The sequence below is a fragment of the Lissotriton helveticus genome, chromosome 1_1 (assembly GCF_964261635.1).
Source record: "Lissotriton helveticus chromosome 1_1, aLisHel1.1, whole genome shotgun sequence".
Taxonomy (NCBI): domain Eukaryota; kingdom Metazoa; phylum Chordata; class Amphibia; order Caudata; family Salamandridae; genus Lissotriton; species Lissotriton helveticus.
In genome coordinates, this window is record NC_136057.1 from 1829726070 (window position 1) to 1829743024 (window position 16955).

The 16955-nt window shown below is 47.1% G+C and overlaps 1 protein-coding gene across 2 annotated transcripts in view; it reads right to left on the reverse strand.

Annotated features, from left to right (window-relative positions):
* Nucleotides 1–16955, reverse strand: part of FAM234B (family with sequence similarity 234 member B) — a 414455-nt gene that overhangs the window by 197674 nt on the left and 199826 nt on the right. For both annotated transcript variants that reach the window (XM_078641116.1, XM_078641119.1), the window contains exon 6: nt 12942–13089. In XM_078641116.1, the coding sequence (XP_078497242.1) occupies nt 12942–13089 (148 nt within the window). The remainder of the gene's footprint in view (nt 1–12941; nt 13090–16955) is intronic.

Here is a 16955-nt window from a genome sequence, read left to right on the forward strand (position 1 = left end):
ATCAAATGCCTACTTATCCACTCCGGTGGGCACAGATCTGTACTTTTGAGACATAGCAGAGGTTCATCCTCACCACCTTCACCTGACCATATATTCCAACACACTACAGCTCTAGATTCAACTCAACCTTAAAGAAAGGCTCATTTAGAAACTGGAAGCAGAGCGGCTGTCAGACAATATTTGATTTGCTTCAGAGGGGCACATTACACTCCTTTAATCACTGTAAAACCACATTCGACCAGAAGGAAACAGAGGCTGCATTGCGTGTAGCACTGATACTGGGTTATGCAAACTGAGGTAAAAGATGTTGCGAATAGAGACAATACTCAGTTTGAGAAGATGACAGGCAAGCTCCTCACCATAAACTGGGAGGGCCCTAACATTTATAGGCTACTAAAGGTAGCTACTCAAACAGAACATACTGAAGGTGATGTGACAAACACTTGAATACCCACATTTGCCAAAAGAGTGGGAGCTTCTATGATGGGATATACATTAGAGATCTATTAGCTTGAAGAACAAAGAAATGCATTCAGAGCTAGTTTACGACTGGCACTACATCCCAATGAAGGTGCATAGGATGTACAGCACTGCATCAAATGCCCGCTGGAGGAAGTGTGGAAAACTGGAATCCACTCTACGTACATCCTGCTAATGCCCTAAACGAATGCTGTTCTGGAAGGTAATAGGGGACACTTCGAAGGAATATTCTGGGGTTTCACATTTCCATTTTGCCTAAAAACATTACTATTAGGATTTGGGTCAGGCACTCGCAAGCAAATGGCTAGAGAAGAATGGTGTGTAGCACTACAATGCTTGAGGAGCAGCAAAGCTGGCTATGGAATTAAATGGAGAAAAAAATATCCAATCGATGATTGAACAGTGGTATCAGCCACTATAGAACCCTTGCCATGGAGAAACATAATAGCGATTTGGAGGGGATGCACTTTCAGTTTCAAAGCCAGGGGGAATCACTGCTTAGCCGTCGGTTAGGGTGCTCCCATGCACCTACTGTCCTGCGTTGGAAGGGGGTGAGTATATTCTCTTGAATGAGACTGGAGATAGGTAGGCAGCGAGTTCTGGGGCTGGGGTGGAGCGGGGGTAGGAGAATCTGTGTATGATTCATGGGGTAGAGATGTGTTATACTTGAAATGTTAAATACTGTTGCCTTGCTAAAGTCAGGGGAAGGTATGGAGGACTTTTAGAATCTATAGTATTCTACACAGTTATGCTTTTCCACAACGGGCCAAAATATCACATGCTGTACCCCAACTTAAAAGATTAATATGTTCTCTACAAAAAAGGGTTTGCATTTCATGGTACGGAACAATAAAGTTAAGGTAGCTTGTATTGCCAGGATTCCTCCCATTTCACTTTGGAAATGCCATTCCTGGTTTATTCCATCCATTGCCGAACAGAGACTCTGGGAGATCAGAGACATACCGAACTCACACACATCCAACAAAAGGGTGCAAAACCATATTACAATGTCCACTGTGAACCCATGTTCTTAGCTGCACCCTGCCACATTTCGCCTATTCTCACCGCACCTGAATCCTGTTACTCATCGGCTTTCCCATTAAAGCTCAAAGGCCTACTACTGATGGTTATCAACAGTAATGCTAACTGAGCTACATTAGCATGTGGGAAGATGTACACTAAAAAACTAGAAAAATGATTGGGTACATTTACTAAATTTTGCTTTCTTTTCTGTACACAACAGGGTTATGAACTGTCTACTGTGGATCTACATTTTGACTGGGCACAATCCTTTACATATATTGTTGGCCTTAATCATTCAAAGGTCTGTGGTATCCATTTTAAACCACATCTCTGCTGCTAAGTACAATCAAAAGATATGGGACAGATCTGGTGTTTTCATTTATAGATTAATCAAACCTTCTGATTTGCACCTATGAAAGTGAAATATAAATTGACTAGTAGAAAAAAACTTTTTTTCCTAATCCTATAGATCCAATATAACCAATTCATACAAAAATACTCAATGTGCCACAATTTGGCGAGTTATCCATGTATGGGTCCATTTATGTAATTTACGCCACTCCTTTGATTCTGAAATTTGAACAAAAACCAATTTAATTCATAATCACTGCTCATGTAATTAAGCAAGGAACTTTTAAATCTAGTAAACAAACTCTGTTCTGCAATTCCATGTCAGAACAGAGGTGACGATTATGCTTTACTTTCTTCTTCATGAAAACTTGTATATCATTAGCTAAAAAAAGTCAGTCTCTGCAAAAATGTGCCAAAAGCAGAGAGAGCCTCTCCGCCCACACCCCCACACACAATGGCCACTACCTCAGATGTCCAAGTGAAGGAGGGGCCTCAGAGCATGTGATTGGGCAATGCCATGTATTACAGCAACTCATAGTTAGAATTTCAAATCCCATGGCTGGCCTTGACAATTTGCCTGACCCGATGGCTATAGCTTTGGGCTGGGTGGGTTAACAAGAGATCTGGCCTCACTTGCAAGCTAGATAATGCAGTATTTCTAGTTTATTTGAAGATCGCTGCTGCTCAGGTCTCTGAAAGCTAAGAGGTGAAAGTATCCCAACCCCCACTCAGTTCACAAGTGGGTACATTATGACAATGGAGGATTTAAGCTTTTGCAAAAAATTGGATTTTAACAAGTGGTGAATTGAGACAATTCAGAACATATAGTTCGAAAAAAGTGTGGTAGCAGACTGCAATTCTTGCAGAATAAAGAGCTAACTGCTATTTTGAGAACAAGCCTTGTTTTAAGAATTCACCCCCTGTTTTTGTGGATTGATTAAGCTGTTTTTTAACTCTGTGCAGTGGGACAGTGCTAACCATGCCCCAGTGCCCTGGTCCCTAAAATATGTCGAAATTGGCTAAATGCTAACTGATATATTTAACTTTTCTATAAAGTTATAGAATATGGTGCCCTGAAATGCACACATGGCATGGAAAGTTAAATGTCACCTACGGACCACAGCACTACTGTGCCATCCACTAGTAGCCAAAACAAACAAGACTCCAGGCCTACCTCTATAGCCTGGCAGCTGCAGTTTCTGCAACCAGGGCTATCAGAATAAACCTTTTTGACAGGAGAAAAATCTCCCTTTCAAAGCTGAAAAATTCCTCTTCTATGTAGACCTTGTAGCCCAAAAGCTAGGGTGTATGGTATCTAAAAGTAGTACTTACATAGATTTGAAGTTAGCGTGTCCTTACAATGAATAGCCCCCAAAAGCTATTTTCACTCTTGGAAGGCTGGCTAGCCCAAAAAGAAACACAGTGAAGCAAGATTTAATATTAAAACTTTTATCTCTAGCTAGGGGCCAAGGACTGTTTTTAATATTTACTAAAGCCAAAGTTAATGGTGAAGTTGGAGTTTTAATAAATATTAAGGAAAATAGATTTTTGAAAAGAAAACTTTGTCCTGAAAGAAGCCCCTGGAGGATAATTTGCATTAGCCTCTGTCACCCAGCTGGCAAATGCCCCCTGTTGAGGTGTGAAAACTGCTCCTTGAGCAGAGAAAATGGTCTAGGTGTGGGGAGGTATTTTGTTCCTCTGGCAGGAAGACCAGTTAGGCAATGCCCAGAAACTTAATTCATTTGAAAGGGGCCTCCCCTGTCATACACAAGTATCTCACCGGTTTGGGTTCACCAAGAAGAAGGGGACTGCTCATTATCCTGGCCACACCTCTGGGTGGGCACGCAGGCTCTGCACTAGGGGAGAAGGGTTTCTTCTTCTTGCTCCATCTGAGACTGAATGGGTGAGGTGCACCCAGGGACTGAATGCAGTAGGGCACACAGGAATGATATTATTTAATGTTGACAGGCAGACTCTACAAGCCTTTCCCTCCTTAGCTCCACATGGGTAAGGCCTCTAAAGACCAATCAACATGAATCAGTTCTTTAAAGATAAGGGCACACGCCACAGCTCAGAGTGGATTACTGATGCACAGGAAAGCTCGTGAACCAAGGTAATATTAACACCGCAAGAGACTGTGGATGTGGGGAATGGCTAGAAGGCACTCATTTAAGAATATCAATGCATAGATTCTGTAGGGTAGGGGCAGGGAGGCCGGGAGCGGGAACTCCCTCATATTTATTTATTTATTTATTTATTCAAAGTTCTATATAGCGCGAACAGGATCCTTACAGATATCAGAGCGCTTCACAAAGACAGGGTAGGGGCAGTAGGAGTCAACAGAGATAATGGGAACAATATAATAGTCAATAACATGGTAATAACATGGATAATAAAAACATACATAAAACCAATCCATATACAATCAGGTAAGGAAGTAATATAGGACAGCACAAGTCATTGATCCCACTACAGAGGTGTTTAGGTGGATCAGTAAACCAACGTGTAACATATCTTGGTCGGTAGTAAGAGAGTAGCGTAGTAGTGACACAACAAGTAGAGTATAGTGCTAAGGGATAGGGTGAGCAGTGGTATAAGGCAATGCAGAGTCTCTGAACCAACATTTATAACGATCAGGAGATCTTGGCCAGAAGGATTGTTTTCACCTCTTTCTTGAAGAGTGCAGTGGAGGAGATCAGTCTGGTTTCAGGAGGGAGCGCATTCCAGATCCTGGGTGCCATTCCTGAGAAGGAGCGCTTGTAAGTTTTCACTTTCCGGAATCTACGAGGTTTCAGGAGTAGATTTTTTGTACTCCTATTGGATCTCGAACCTCCTGATATAGACAGCTTTTGAGCAAGGTAGTTGGGTGCCTTGTGGTGCACGGCCGCGTGTGTCATAACTGCAATTTTTAGCTGTATTCTGGCTTCAAAAGGCAGCCAATTTAGAGACTTTAAGTCTGGGGATATGTGCGAATGCTTTCTAGAGCCAGTAATGAGTCTCGCGGCAGCGTTCAGGGAGGCTCTTAAGGGTGCTGTTGTGGATAGCGGGAGACCGCTGAGGGCCGCAATTCCGTAGTCTATTCGAGGGATGACTAAAGCTTGTACAGCAGTTTGGAAGTCTTTGGCCGGGAGGAAGGGTTTAATTTTCCTCAGCGTGTTAATTTGGAAATTAGCTGCTTTTGTGGCTTTGCTGACGTGCTGCTGCATGTTGAGCTTGGCGTCGAGTGTGATGCCTAGGGATTTCGCCGAGTCCACGATGGTAGGTTGGACATTGAGTGCTGTTAGGTTGTTGAGCCAGGTTTGGGTGGTGGAGATTTTCGCCGGGGGTGAGATGAGTAGAAACTCCGTTTTCAGGGCATTTAGTTTGAGGTGATTATCGGCCAGCCAAGATTGGGTGTTAATAAGTGTGGAATTCAGATGTTTGATATCTTCCGGGGATTGTAACTTTAGATAGAGTTGTGTGTCATCGGCGTACATATGGAATTGAACATTGGAAGCTTGAAGCAAGGTGGCGAGCGGTTCCATAACGAGGTTGAACAGTGTAGGGGAGAGGGTGGATCCTTGTGGAACACCTAGATCTGCAGGCACAGGTGTAGATAGCACATTGTCGATCTTGAACCTCTGAGACCGATTGTGAAGGAAGGACGAAAACCACTTGAGAACAGTTCCCGATAGCCCCATTCTAGTACTTAGCAGCTCTAGCAAGTTCTCATGTTTGACCGTGTCAAATGCTGACGAGAGGTCAAGAAGGATGAGGAGGCAGGACTCATTGCGATCCAGAATTTGGAGGGCATCATCAATTATGTGTGTCATAGCTGTTTCCGTGCTATGTTTCGCTCTGAAGCCTGATTGATGAGGGTTGAGGAGGTCATATTGATCAATGTGTTTTGTTAGTTGGAGTTGGACACATTTCTCCAGAAGTTTGGCCAGGGTGGGGATATTGGTGATGGGCCGATAGTTGTTTAGGTCAGACGGATCAGCTGTAGGTTTCTTGAGTATAGGCGTGACTTGCCCCACCTTAAGGGAGTCTGGAATGTGGCCTTGTTGCAAAGAGCTGTTGATGATCTTGGTCCAGAGAGGGAGGAGCAAGGGGATAAAGTCTTTTACAGCATTAGCAGGTAGAGGGTCTGTGAGGTGATTAGAGGGCTTCAAGGTGCAGAGCAGTTTGTGTATTGCTTCTTCCGAATAGGTATCGAAGTGCTGCCAGGATGCCTTGTTTTTAGGTTGAGTGTCTGCCATTCTGGTGTGGTTGGGGTATCGGCTTACATCCATGATGAGGTCATTTCTTATGTTGTCAGTCTTTAGTTTAAAGAAAGCAGAGAAGGCTTCACAGTGTGGGGTGTCATTTGTTGTGCTGTTTGATTGTGTGGGTTGTGCCTTTGCTTGGGTCTTGATTAGCTCGAACAGCTTTCTTGGCCTGTTCATCGCTTGGTCCAACTGGCGGCTGAAGAAGTCCGACTTTGTGCGCTTTATTTTCCTAAAGTAGGCATTTCTCTTGTTCTTAAGCTTTTTGAGATGCAGTGCTGAGGGGTCCGATCTCCAGGTGCGCTCTGCCATTCGCATATTACGCCTTTCGTCATTGAGTCTGTCATCATACCAGGGGTTAGAAATTTTGGTGGAGACTCTCTTCAGTTGCAGAGGGGCGACTTTATTGACTATTGTATTCATAGAGTCAAGGTAGTGGTCAGTCAGTGATTGAACATCTGAGGCCCCTGAAGGGGGAAGGAGGAGGTTGCCGATGTGGGGAGGTAGGGTAGAGGGGTTGAGATTCTTCAAATCCCTTTTCCATGTTTTGGTTTTGATTGGTTGAGTAGGGTTAGGTTTAACTTTTTCGTTGATAAAGAAGGTGATAATGTGGTGATCTGACCAGTCGCAGGGTAGAATCGCCTCCAGATGAACAGCGTTCTCTTTGGCAATGATGAGATCGAGTATCGCGCCTTTGTCGTGTGTTGGTTTATCGCATAGTTGGGTGAGGTCAAGCGCATTGAGGAAAGTTTTGAGACTATTCACCACGGTGTCTTTCTGATCGTTCCAGTGGAGATTGAAGTCACCCAGGTAGACTTGAGTGGTCTGCCGACCGGCATTGGAAGTGATCAGGTCTATGAATTGTTGGGTGAATATGAGATTGTCACCAGGCGGGTGATAGATAAGATGTAAAGCACAGACTTGTTTGCCCTCACTGGTGATGTCGAGGCAGAGTAGTTCACAGGAGGAAAGGGAGGGGGAGGTGACTTGAGTAACGGAGAGGTTGCTCCTAAAAATGCATGCAATTCCCCCGCCCGTCTTGCCAGGAGACCTGTCCAGCCTAATGATGTGATAATTGGGGGGGGACTAGTATGTCCATAATCGGGGTAGAGGCTTCAGTGAGCCACGTTTCCGTTAGAATGGCTAGGTCCAGATCCCTATTTGAGACGAGATCCGCGATGTCGGAGGAATGTCTCTGGGCCGATCTGCAGTTTAGTAGGATGCATTTGAGTTTGGGAGAGAGAAGGGTGGTCGAGCTTTCTAGTGTGAGGGGAACTTTTCTGAGGTTGTTAGGGACGGAGCCTCTGTTGCTGAGTGTTGGGAGCCTTAGAGGGTTTGTAAGAATTGTGGGTATGGGGATGTGTGAGTTGGAAAAGTCTTTTACCGGACCTGGGCCATAAGAGCGTAGGAGAGAGCATAGGTCGTGGTCCGACAAGGGGTTGAGAACACGACGGGGGCGGTGGGAATTATTGCGAACGGGGATAGTAGGCCATTGCTGGTGTCGTCGGGGGCGAGGGTATGTAGGGAGGGTGCGTCGTTTGTAGGGTAGTGGGATGGTGGGAGGTAGACTGGGCTGTGAGGAGAGAAGGTTTTTGATTGCGTGGATGTCTTTTTTGATTTGTAAGATTTCCTCTTTGACTTGTTGGAGGGTGGATAAAGTCAGGTCAGGAGGGTCATTGGGGAAGGTGTTGGTGGAGAGAGCCGTTGGTGAGTGGTTGAGTAGTGTGCTGGAGAGCAGGCAGGGTATCGGGGGGGGGGTATACTAGCCTTGTTGAGGGGTTCCGCGGTGCTAATGAGTGGGATGGTATTCACGGTGTGAACGTGTTTGTGGGCGAGGGGTGTGGGTGATGTAGGTGAGACAGGCGGTGGGTGGGAAGCATAGGTAGTGACTTCAGTGGGAGACGGTGCCGGTGAGTAGAAGAGTGAGTGAAGGCTGAAGACAGTGGGGGAGACAGGAGGGTAGTGAGGGCTGAGAATAGGAGGTGGGAGAGAGGGGGATGCTAAGGTAAGGGAGGAGGTATGTTCTGTATCTTTTGTTGGGAGGGAGATAGAATTGTGAGTGGGAGTGGGGAGGGAGCAGGGAAGGGAGAGTTGTCTGCCGTGGGGGGGATGGGTGGATAAACTCCGAGTGATGGTGTGTGCAGATGTAGGCGTGTTGTGGGTGGGAGTTGTTGTGTCAGGTGTGAGAGACTCGTGGGTGGGAGTGGGGAGGGAGATGGGGAGGGAGAGGTGTCTGTCGTGGGGGGGATGGGAGGGGGGGTGGATAAACTTTGGGCGGTGGCTTGTTCAGATGGTGGTGTGTTGTGGGCGGGGGATGTTCTGTCCGGGGGGGAGGGATGGAGGGGGTATGGGTGGGGATAAGAAGGGTCATGTTAGAGGGGCTGCTAGTATGTGCGGTGGAGTTATTTGTGACTGTCCTTGGGGAGTGGGGGGCGTTAACAGCAGGTGGGCCATTTACTGGGGTGCTAGGGGTAGAAGTGTAGTAGGTGGTGGATGCGACGTCAGGGGTGATAGTGCTGGCGGAGTTCTGGGTGGGGGTCCTCAGCTTGGAGAGGTGCTCTTTGAACTTGGGGAACAGGTTGTCTAGTAATTCCAGGTTCTTGTCCGTGGATTGGATTAGGACAATCCCGTTATTGTAGATAGTAATGGTAGACCTGCCCGGGAAGAGGTGGGAAGGTGTGATGGTGAGAATTAGGCCATGAGTTGTTTTCCTGGTGGTGGAGACTGTGAGTAGGGATAGGAAAGTTTTTCTCCATTGGGCTCTGCGTGAGGTGTGGAAGATGATATCAGTATTCAGGGCTCCATTGCCCAGTGAGAAGTAAGTGTCGGCAAAGGGTGTTTCAGGGTGCGACCTCAAGAAGTTGTGTTTAAAACGTTTAGTGGCATTTTTGGAGAGAGGAGTGGAGGGGTAGTTAATTCTAAAAGTGTGCTTGCCGTTGAGCTCCATTTTAGAGAGGCTGTGGTGTTAGAAGTAGGAACTAGGACGATAGTACAAACTGTCAGCCGCTAGTTACAGGGCCAAGGAAGACACTAGTGAGTGTCACTAGTGATAGCCTATAATATAAATAATATACTGGAATAAAAATAGAATACCTAGGCAGGCAGTAAAATACCTGAATCGAAAGTGACAGTAGTGAGTAGTCAAAAATATGTGAGGTACATGAGTCAGTAACAAAATACACTTGCAAACAAAAGTCAAATGCAGAAAAAGTATTCTCATTCTGTGCATTACAAATGTTCAAAATAAAGCTAGGAGTGTAATACTGCAATAATAGGCAGACATTCTTTCATATATGAGGTAGCAATCTGCGCGATACATATGTTCAAAATATAGGTAGAAGTATAATACTACAATAATAGGTAGACATTCTTTCACACTAGTCTAAAATACTAAAGTCCAATAGAGACTAGTCTAAAATGGCCGCCAGGTAGTACAGATCGAGACAGTAGTCCTCTGTTTGTTGCTGTTGCTTCGATAGCAGGGGAGAGCAGCTTCCCTTCACAACCATGCAGGCAAGGGGAGATAGAGACATTAGTCCTCTGTCTGCTGCTATTACTTTGAGCACCGGGGATGGGATTACACCTTCTGTTTAAGCAGGCAGAGCTCAAGTCTAGCTGGGAGGAATTCTTATCTCTGTGTGGGGGAGTTAAGCTGAGGGGCCTCGTGGACAACAGAGGTAGGTGGGGGATTTATTACTACAGTTTTATGGCTCCAGCCATTTTGAACAAAAGGAGTTAGTTTTTAAAAGAGAGCAGGCGGGTGGGAGAAGTAAATACCTTAAGTTTCTGTGTGCCTGTTAATTTTGCCCGTAGAGTTATACAGGAGCAATGCTTTAGCCCATGATAATGATGATCCCTTCCGCTTCGTAGATGTGACATTTCATTCACTCCTATAAAAAAGTTCTTTTTTGTTTTGTTTGTTGAGCTGTGCTTAGCTCTCGCGGGTCCGCGGTTCGAGAATGTGATGCCCCTGTGTTTGCTAGCAACCTGCGTCCCAGGCCCCTCTCAGCCCTCAAGACCGTTAGCGTTCCTCTGTTGGGTGAGGGCGGGAGGGAGGGGGGGTTGCGTTGTCGTGTCCCGGTGCTGCTATCTGCGTCCTCCGCTGCCTTCAGGAAGGGGTCCCTGCTTCAGGTCGAAAGTGGGGGAGGGGTCCGGTGCCCTTTTCGTTGTGCAGAGCGAGGACAACCGCTCTGCATATAGTGTCACCAGCTCCGGTGCAAGCCCACCACACTCCGGTGCAAGGGAGGGGGAGGGGGTCAGCTTCAGAGCCGGTAGTCACCCTCAGCAGCGGCTTTACCGCGCCGCGAGACACCCTCAGCAAACACTCCTAGCGAGGTCATCAGAGGCCAAGTCCGGCGCCTCGATGGTTTGCGCTCCACTGCGGCACTGTGAAAGGCGAGAGGCTAGCGGCGGGCAGCCGGTGGGGCAAGGACGAGGACGGCGCCGTCGTCCCGCATCCGGCAGCCGGTGGGGCCAGGGTGAAGTCGTCGGCCTCAGGGGCAGGAGCCCTTCAGGTATCCACAGTCCGGTGGAGGGGATGAACTCCAAGCCGACCGCCGAGCCTCCATAGGATCGAGGCTTGTCGGGAGCAAGAGCCCTGCAGGGTATCCACACTCCGGTGTAGGGGGGGAGGGGGGGAGACTCAATGAGAGCAGGAGTCCTTCACTATGTCCCCAATCCGATGCCGGTTCCACCGTCCGATGCAGGCTCCTCAATCCGGTGCAGGGGGGAGGGGGCGAGCTTCGGAACCTCCGTTGGCCCTCCGTGCAGGCTCCACAGTCCGGTGCAGGGGGGGAGGGGGTGAACTTCAGAACCTCTGCCGACCCTCCGTAGGCTCGAGACAGTCCGTTGAGGGTGGTGATGTCTCCAGTCGATCCGGACTGAGAGACGAGTGGCTAGTAGCTGGCTCCAGCCCTCCGCCGTTCGAGGTAGAAAGAGCAAAAATAAATAAAAATATGCTGGTTACAATCCTGTTACTCTCATGTAGTCGGTTTCACGGAGCGGTGGGTGCTGACAGGGATAAATCCAACAAGTGGGATCCCCAGCACAGGGAGCTCTTAGCAAGCTCCTGCTCCGTCGGCCATCTTGCCATATAAATAATTAAGTAGTTCTGCACTAAGAGTTTTAATAATTCAGGGGATGTAAAAACATAATCACCCTTTCAGGACTTGTGGCCTTTCAAATCAATCCAAGGATTCAGATGTTCAACATATTTAAACTGCATGAAGAGGTAAGAAATCAGGGAATTCTGTACACCCTTTCACTACAGTGCTACACAATCAAGGGAACACTTGCAAGTGTGCTTCCCAAGCCCCAAAACCCGAAAGATCATCACTCAGGCCTTCGTCACCAGCCGCCTCGACTACAGCAACGTGCTCTATGCCAGCACCTTCACCCAGCTCCTCAGAGGAGTCCAGCTCACACAGAACGCTGCAGCCAGACTTATCCTGGACCTCCCCAAACAAACCCACACCGCCTCTCACCCGAGACATCTAATGGCTCCCCATCCAGAAGAGATGCCAGTTCAAGACCTTCTAACGCATGCCTACAAAGCCCTCGATGGCCTAGGACCTGCCTACATCAACCATCAACTCAACTTCCACTAAACCTCTATATACTTGTGCTCCTCTTCACTCGTCCTTACACCCCCCGCATCCTTCTCAGCTGCAGCGGTAGCCAGTCCTTCTCCTACATCACTGCCAAGACCTGGAATGACCTTCGCCTCCAGCTCCGTACAGCCCCCCTCGCTGGCAGACTTCGAAAAGAGACTCAAGACCTGGCCCATCGACGGAGACACAGCGCCCATATACCGCTAGGGCTGACAGTTTTGCACTTCACAAATGCCGTCTGATTAATGCACAGTACAAAAGAACAAACCCGAAATTATTCAACGCTTCGGAGAGAGGCCTAAAACCCTACAGCTACTCAGTACAACAAAATTTGAACAAAGGTCTCTCATCTTAACAATTATAATAACTTTTAGAGGTGAAGTTTACTTTTCAATTATTAAAACTGGGGAAATGTGTCATACAAAACAATCGAAGTTTAACAATGACTGCCCATAGGGTTGCAGCTCCTCTAATATGCTACCCACAGAAAAAGCGAATGTCCAGTGCTCGCTTCCATTCCATTTGGTTCCAGAGTAAATATTTCAACAAATCATTTCTTAGAGATTTTTAATGGATATATGTGGGTACAAGTCCAATTCAAGCCTTTACCCATACCAGTAAGTAGGTCTCCATAACCCTTCCTACACAACTCACATGAGAGATCACCTTATCTTTTATAATTGCAATATTTCTCCTAAGATGTATTACTGTATGCATTTCTCTTGGAACAGCGAGAGCAAATCCATGACGGTCGATGGCTTCATAGATAGTCCTAGTATTGTAGCCTACATATAGTGTTTCATCCCACTATGTGGGTCTTGCAAGACCATTTTCGGATGGATAGTCAGCTCTATTGTAGGGGAGTGCATCATTGCCAGAGTGTTTCATTTGCTGTGATCGGAACTGGGAAACGTTTTGGTGTTGTGCGTGAATCCTAGTCTGAACCAAACTGTTTTTTGAAAGGTCATGTCAATGTTGCGACTAAAATATTACCAGCTATTTCAGTTGAGAAGGTAAGTGTATTATATATCAATTAACAACTTAGACCCTGAAGAGAACACCCTTGAACCACCTCACGACGGAGAACATTTTACTTTGAAATCTCAAAGGAGCTTAACGGTACCAATACTTTCTGGTTTTGAATTGAAAGGATAATGTAGCCACTACACCATCATCATCATCATCATCATCATCATCACACTTGGCGAAACAGTTCACACGTTTGGTTTCTTACCTAATCCAAACAGTACATAGTATGCACCCCGGCTAGTGACATAGATTTGTGGTCCAACCAATTTGCCATCACCCAAAACGCTGTATTTCACCAGGCCACCAAGAGTCTTTCCGGTTCCGCCCGAGACCAAGAGGAAGCTGAAATCTGGCTAGAAGCGAATAGAAAATAACATTTTTGAAAAAAAAGTCAGTCTTTGATCTACAAGGTGCACAATGTTTGAGCTACTACATTCAGCAAGAAAATAAATAATTGGCACTGTAGGAGCATCCAAGTGAAAAGGATAACACTAGGAAATCACACATCTTTTCCATAGCTATAGTCGCTCAATAGATTACAAAACACACAGGGCCTTCATCATAGGAGAAGCCACAATGTCAGATTTTCCTGCATGCACAAATATGTTCGAGGAATATGTCTAAGGACACCCGTTCAGCAAACATAGAATGACACATTTACAGAAAACAGGACAAAAGAGGTAGAATATCATGCTCAACAGTTACGTCAGTGCTTTCATTACAAAATCTTCTGTAAAACTTTTAACCTCTTGCAGGACTCCAGCATCCAGGAAAGAAAACTGCTAACTGTTCCCTACGATTTAGAAACCCGAGAAGGAACCACTGTGGCCCCACATAAATTGACGGTAATTGCAAACACAACAATGATGGACAGAATGTGGATCAATGTCACACATTCACCCCAGTCCAAAGATCTGGGCCCAAATCCATCGTTTTTCCACTCCACACCACCATGGGTTAGACAATGGCGATATGCAAATCAGCGCTGACCCTGTGCCCCATGGGAACAGTCCAGTCCGAACTACAGAAGCCATGTCCTTCCCAGAACGGAATCAAGCATCCGAGGACCGGCCCGGTTTCGAGGTAACACCTCTCATCAGCCCGGCTAGCTTGACTCCAGTGGTGTGGAGTGCCTGGGACTCACGTCTGAGCATCCCCAGTACACTTAGAGCGGTAATTGCAAACACAACAATGATGGACAGAGTGTGGATCAATGTCACACATTCACCCCAGTCCAAAGATCTGGGCCCAAATCCATAGTTTTTCCACTCCACATCACCCTGGGTTAGACAATGGCAATATGCAAATCAGCGCTGACCCTGTGCCCCATGGGAACAGTCCAGTCCGAACTACAGAAGCCATGTCCTTCCCAGAACGGAATCAAGCATCCGAGGACCGGCCCGGTTTCGAGGTAACACCTCTCATCAGCCCGGCTAGCTTGACTCCAGTGGTGTGGAGTGCCTGGGACTCCCGTCTGAGCATCCCCAGTACACTTAGAGCGGTAATTGCAAACACAACAATGATGGACAGAATGTGGATCAATGTCACACATTCACCCCAGTCCAAAGATCTGGGCCCAAATCCATCGTTTTTCCACTCCACACCACCCTGGGTTAGACAATGGCGATATGCAAATCAGCGCTGACCCTGTGCCCCATGGGAACAGTCCAGTCCGAACTACAGAAGCCATGTCCTTCCCAGAACGGAATCAAGCATCCGAGGACCGGCCCGGTTTCGAGGTAACACCTCTCATCAGCCCGGCTAGCTTGACTCCAGTGGTGTGGAGTGCCTGGGACTCACGTCTGAGCATCCCCAGTACACTTAGAGCGGTAATTGCAAACACAACAATGATGGACAGAATGTGGATCAATGTCACACATTCACCCCAGTCCAAAGATCTGGGCCCAAATCCATCGTTTTTCCACTCCACACCACCCTGGGTTAGACAATGGCGATATGCAAATCGCCATTGTCTAACCATCGCTGACCCTGTGCCCATGGGGCACAGGGTCAGCGTTGATTTGCATATCGCCATTGTCTAACCCATCCATCCTGTCCATCATTGTTGTGTTTGCAGTTACCGCTCTAAGTGTACTGGGGATGCTCAGACGTGAGTCCCAGGCACTCCACACCACTGGAATCAAGCTAGCCGGGCTGAAGAGAGGTGTTACCTCGAAACCGGGCCGGTCCTCGGATGCTTGTTTCCGTTCTGGGAAGGACATGGCTTTTGTAGTTCGGACTGGACTGTTCCCATGGGGCACAGGGTCAGCGCTGATTTGCATATCGCCATTGTCTAACCCAGGGTGGTGTGGAGTGGAAAAACGATGGATTTGGGCCCAGATCTTTGGACTGGGGTGAATGTGTGACATTGATCCACATTCTGTCCATCATTGTTGTGTTTGCAGTTACCGCTCTAAGTGTACTGGGGATGCTCAGACGTGAGTCCCAGGCACTCCACACCACTGGAATCAAGCTAGCCGGGCTGAAGAGAGGTGTTACCTCGAAACCGGGCCGGTCCTCGGATGCTTGTTTCCGTTCTGGGAAGGACATGGCTTTTGTAGTTCGGACTGGACTGTTCCCATGGGGCACAGGGTCAGCGCTGATTTGCATATCGCCATTGTCTAACCCAGGGTGGTGTGGAGTGGAAAAACGATGGATTTGGGCCCAGATCTTTGGACTGGGGTGAATGTGTGACATTGATCCACATTCTGTCCATCATTGTTGTGTTTGCAGTTACCGCTCTAAGTGTACTGGGGATGCTCAGACGTGAGTCCCAGGCACTCCACACCACTGGAATCAAGCTAGCCGGGCTGATGAGAGGTGTTACCTCGAAACCGGGCCGGTCCTCGGATGCTTGTTTCCGTTCTGGGAAGGACATGGCTTTTGTAGTTCGGACTGGACTGTTCCCATGGGGCACAGGGTCAGCGCTGATTTGCATATCGCCATTGTCTAACCCAGGGTGCTGTGGAGTGGAAAAACGATGGATTTGGGCCCAGATCTTTGGACTGGGGTGAATGTGTGACATTGATCCACATTCTGTCCATCATTGTTGTGTTTGCAGTTCCCACATAAATTGACTTCATAAATTGATCACATAACGGATTCTGTAATTGAAGTCTTTCACCTATCTGTACAAAGTTTCAAGCTTTCCCTCTTCTGCTGAATGCTCCTGACTGCTCCATGTTTAGGTATATGAAATGTTTGCTAGTGGGTGTGTTACGCCTGGCTGGGTCTTCACGCTCCCCAATCACAATGATTGGGAAAGCCAATAGGTCTCGCCTTTTTGATGTATTGCCTTTCCCACATTGTTTTGCTGATGCTGCAAAAAAAAAAGTGATGGAAGGAATGTTTGAATTAAACTCAGCCATTGGCATTCCTTTCATCACTTTTTTGTATTTTCATTGCGATGAGTATGCCCAAATGTGGGTGCCCAGCTCATTGTGCAAATGGAAACAAGTTGTACCCAACTGAAGAGGTCCAACTAGCCTCAACATTTTCTTGAGTTGCTTGACTTTTTTGGTTCATAGAGGATCTTGCTTGCTTTTCTGGGAGGCCTGTTCCGATTGGAGCATGATCAAGGCTGGTTTGCATGTGGCTTGTTCTAACTTGAGGTGGAATAGTGGGCAAAGAAACAATAGCCTGGGATGCCACTTGAGTAATTGCCAGTGGCTGAGATTAATTCAATAATCCATCAATCACTTTTTTTGCATTTTCCCTGTGATGCCCTATGTGCGATTTGTATACCCAGAATTGAGCCCCATGCTCACTGTGCCACTGGAACTAGGATTACTTTTTGACGATGCATCAGCCAAGAAAAAAAAGAAATGTGCACACTATTCTGTAAATCTGGCAATGAATGATGACAAACGAGTGCATGCGTCACCACACAGTTTGAACTAAAAAATACTTTAAAGACTGCGAGGAGTAGGGCAGCAATGCAGGAGCGGGTGTAAGAAGCAACAGGCAGTGGGAGTAGCAGACGAGCTTGATGCCGAGTGGTGGAGGGATACATTAAAAAAATAAATACATAAAAAAGCAGGCGGGAGTGTTGGTCCCTCCTGAATGTACGGAGGAGTGAAAACATGGAGCGCGTAGCGTGGGGAAGCAGCACACAAGTAAGAAAGCGGGGAAAGCAACAATGAGCCTGGGGGAGGAGAAAGCAACAGAGCGCACATGGGCATATATTTGAGGGAGGGGAGAACACAAGAGACAGATCAAG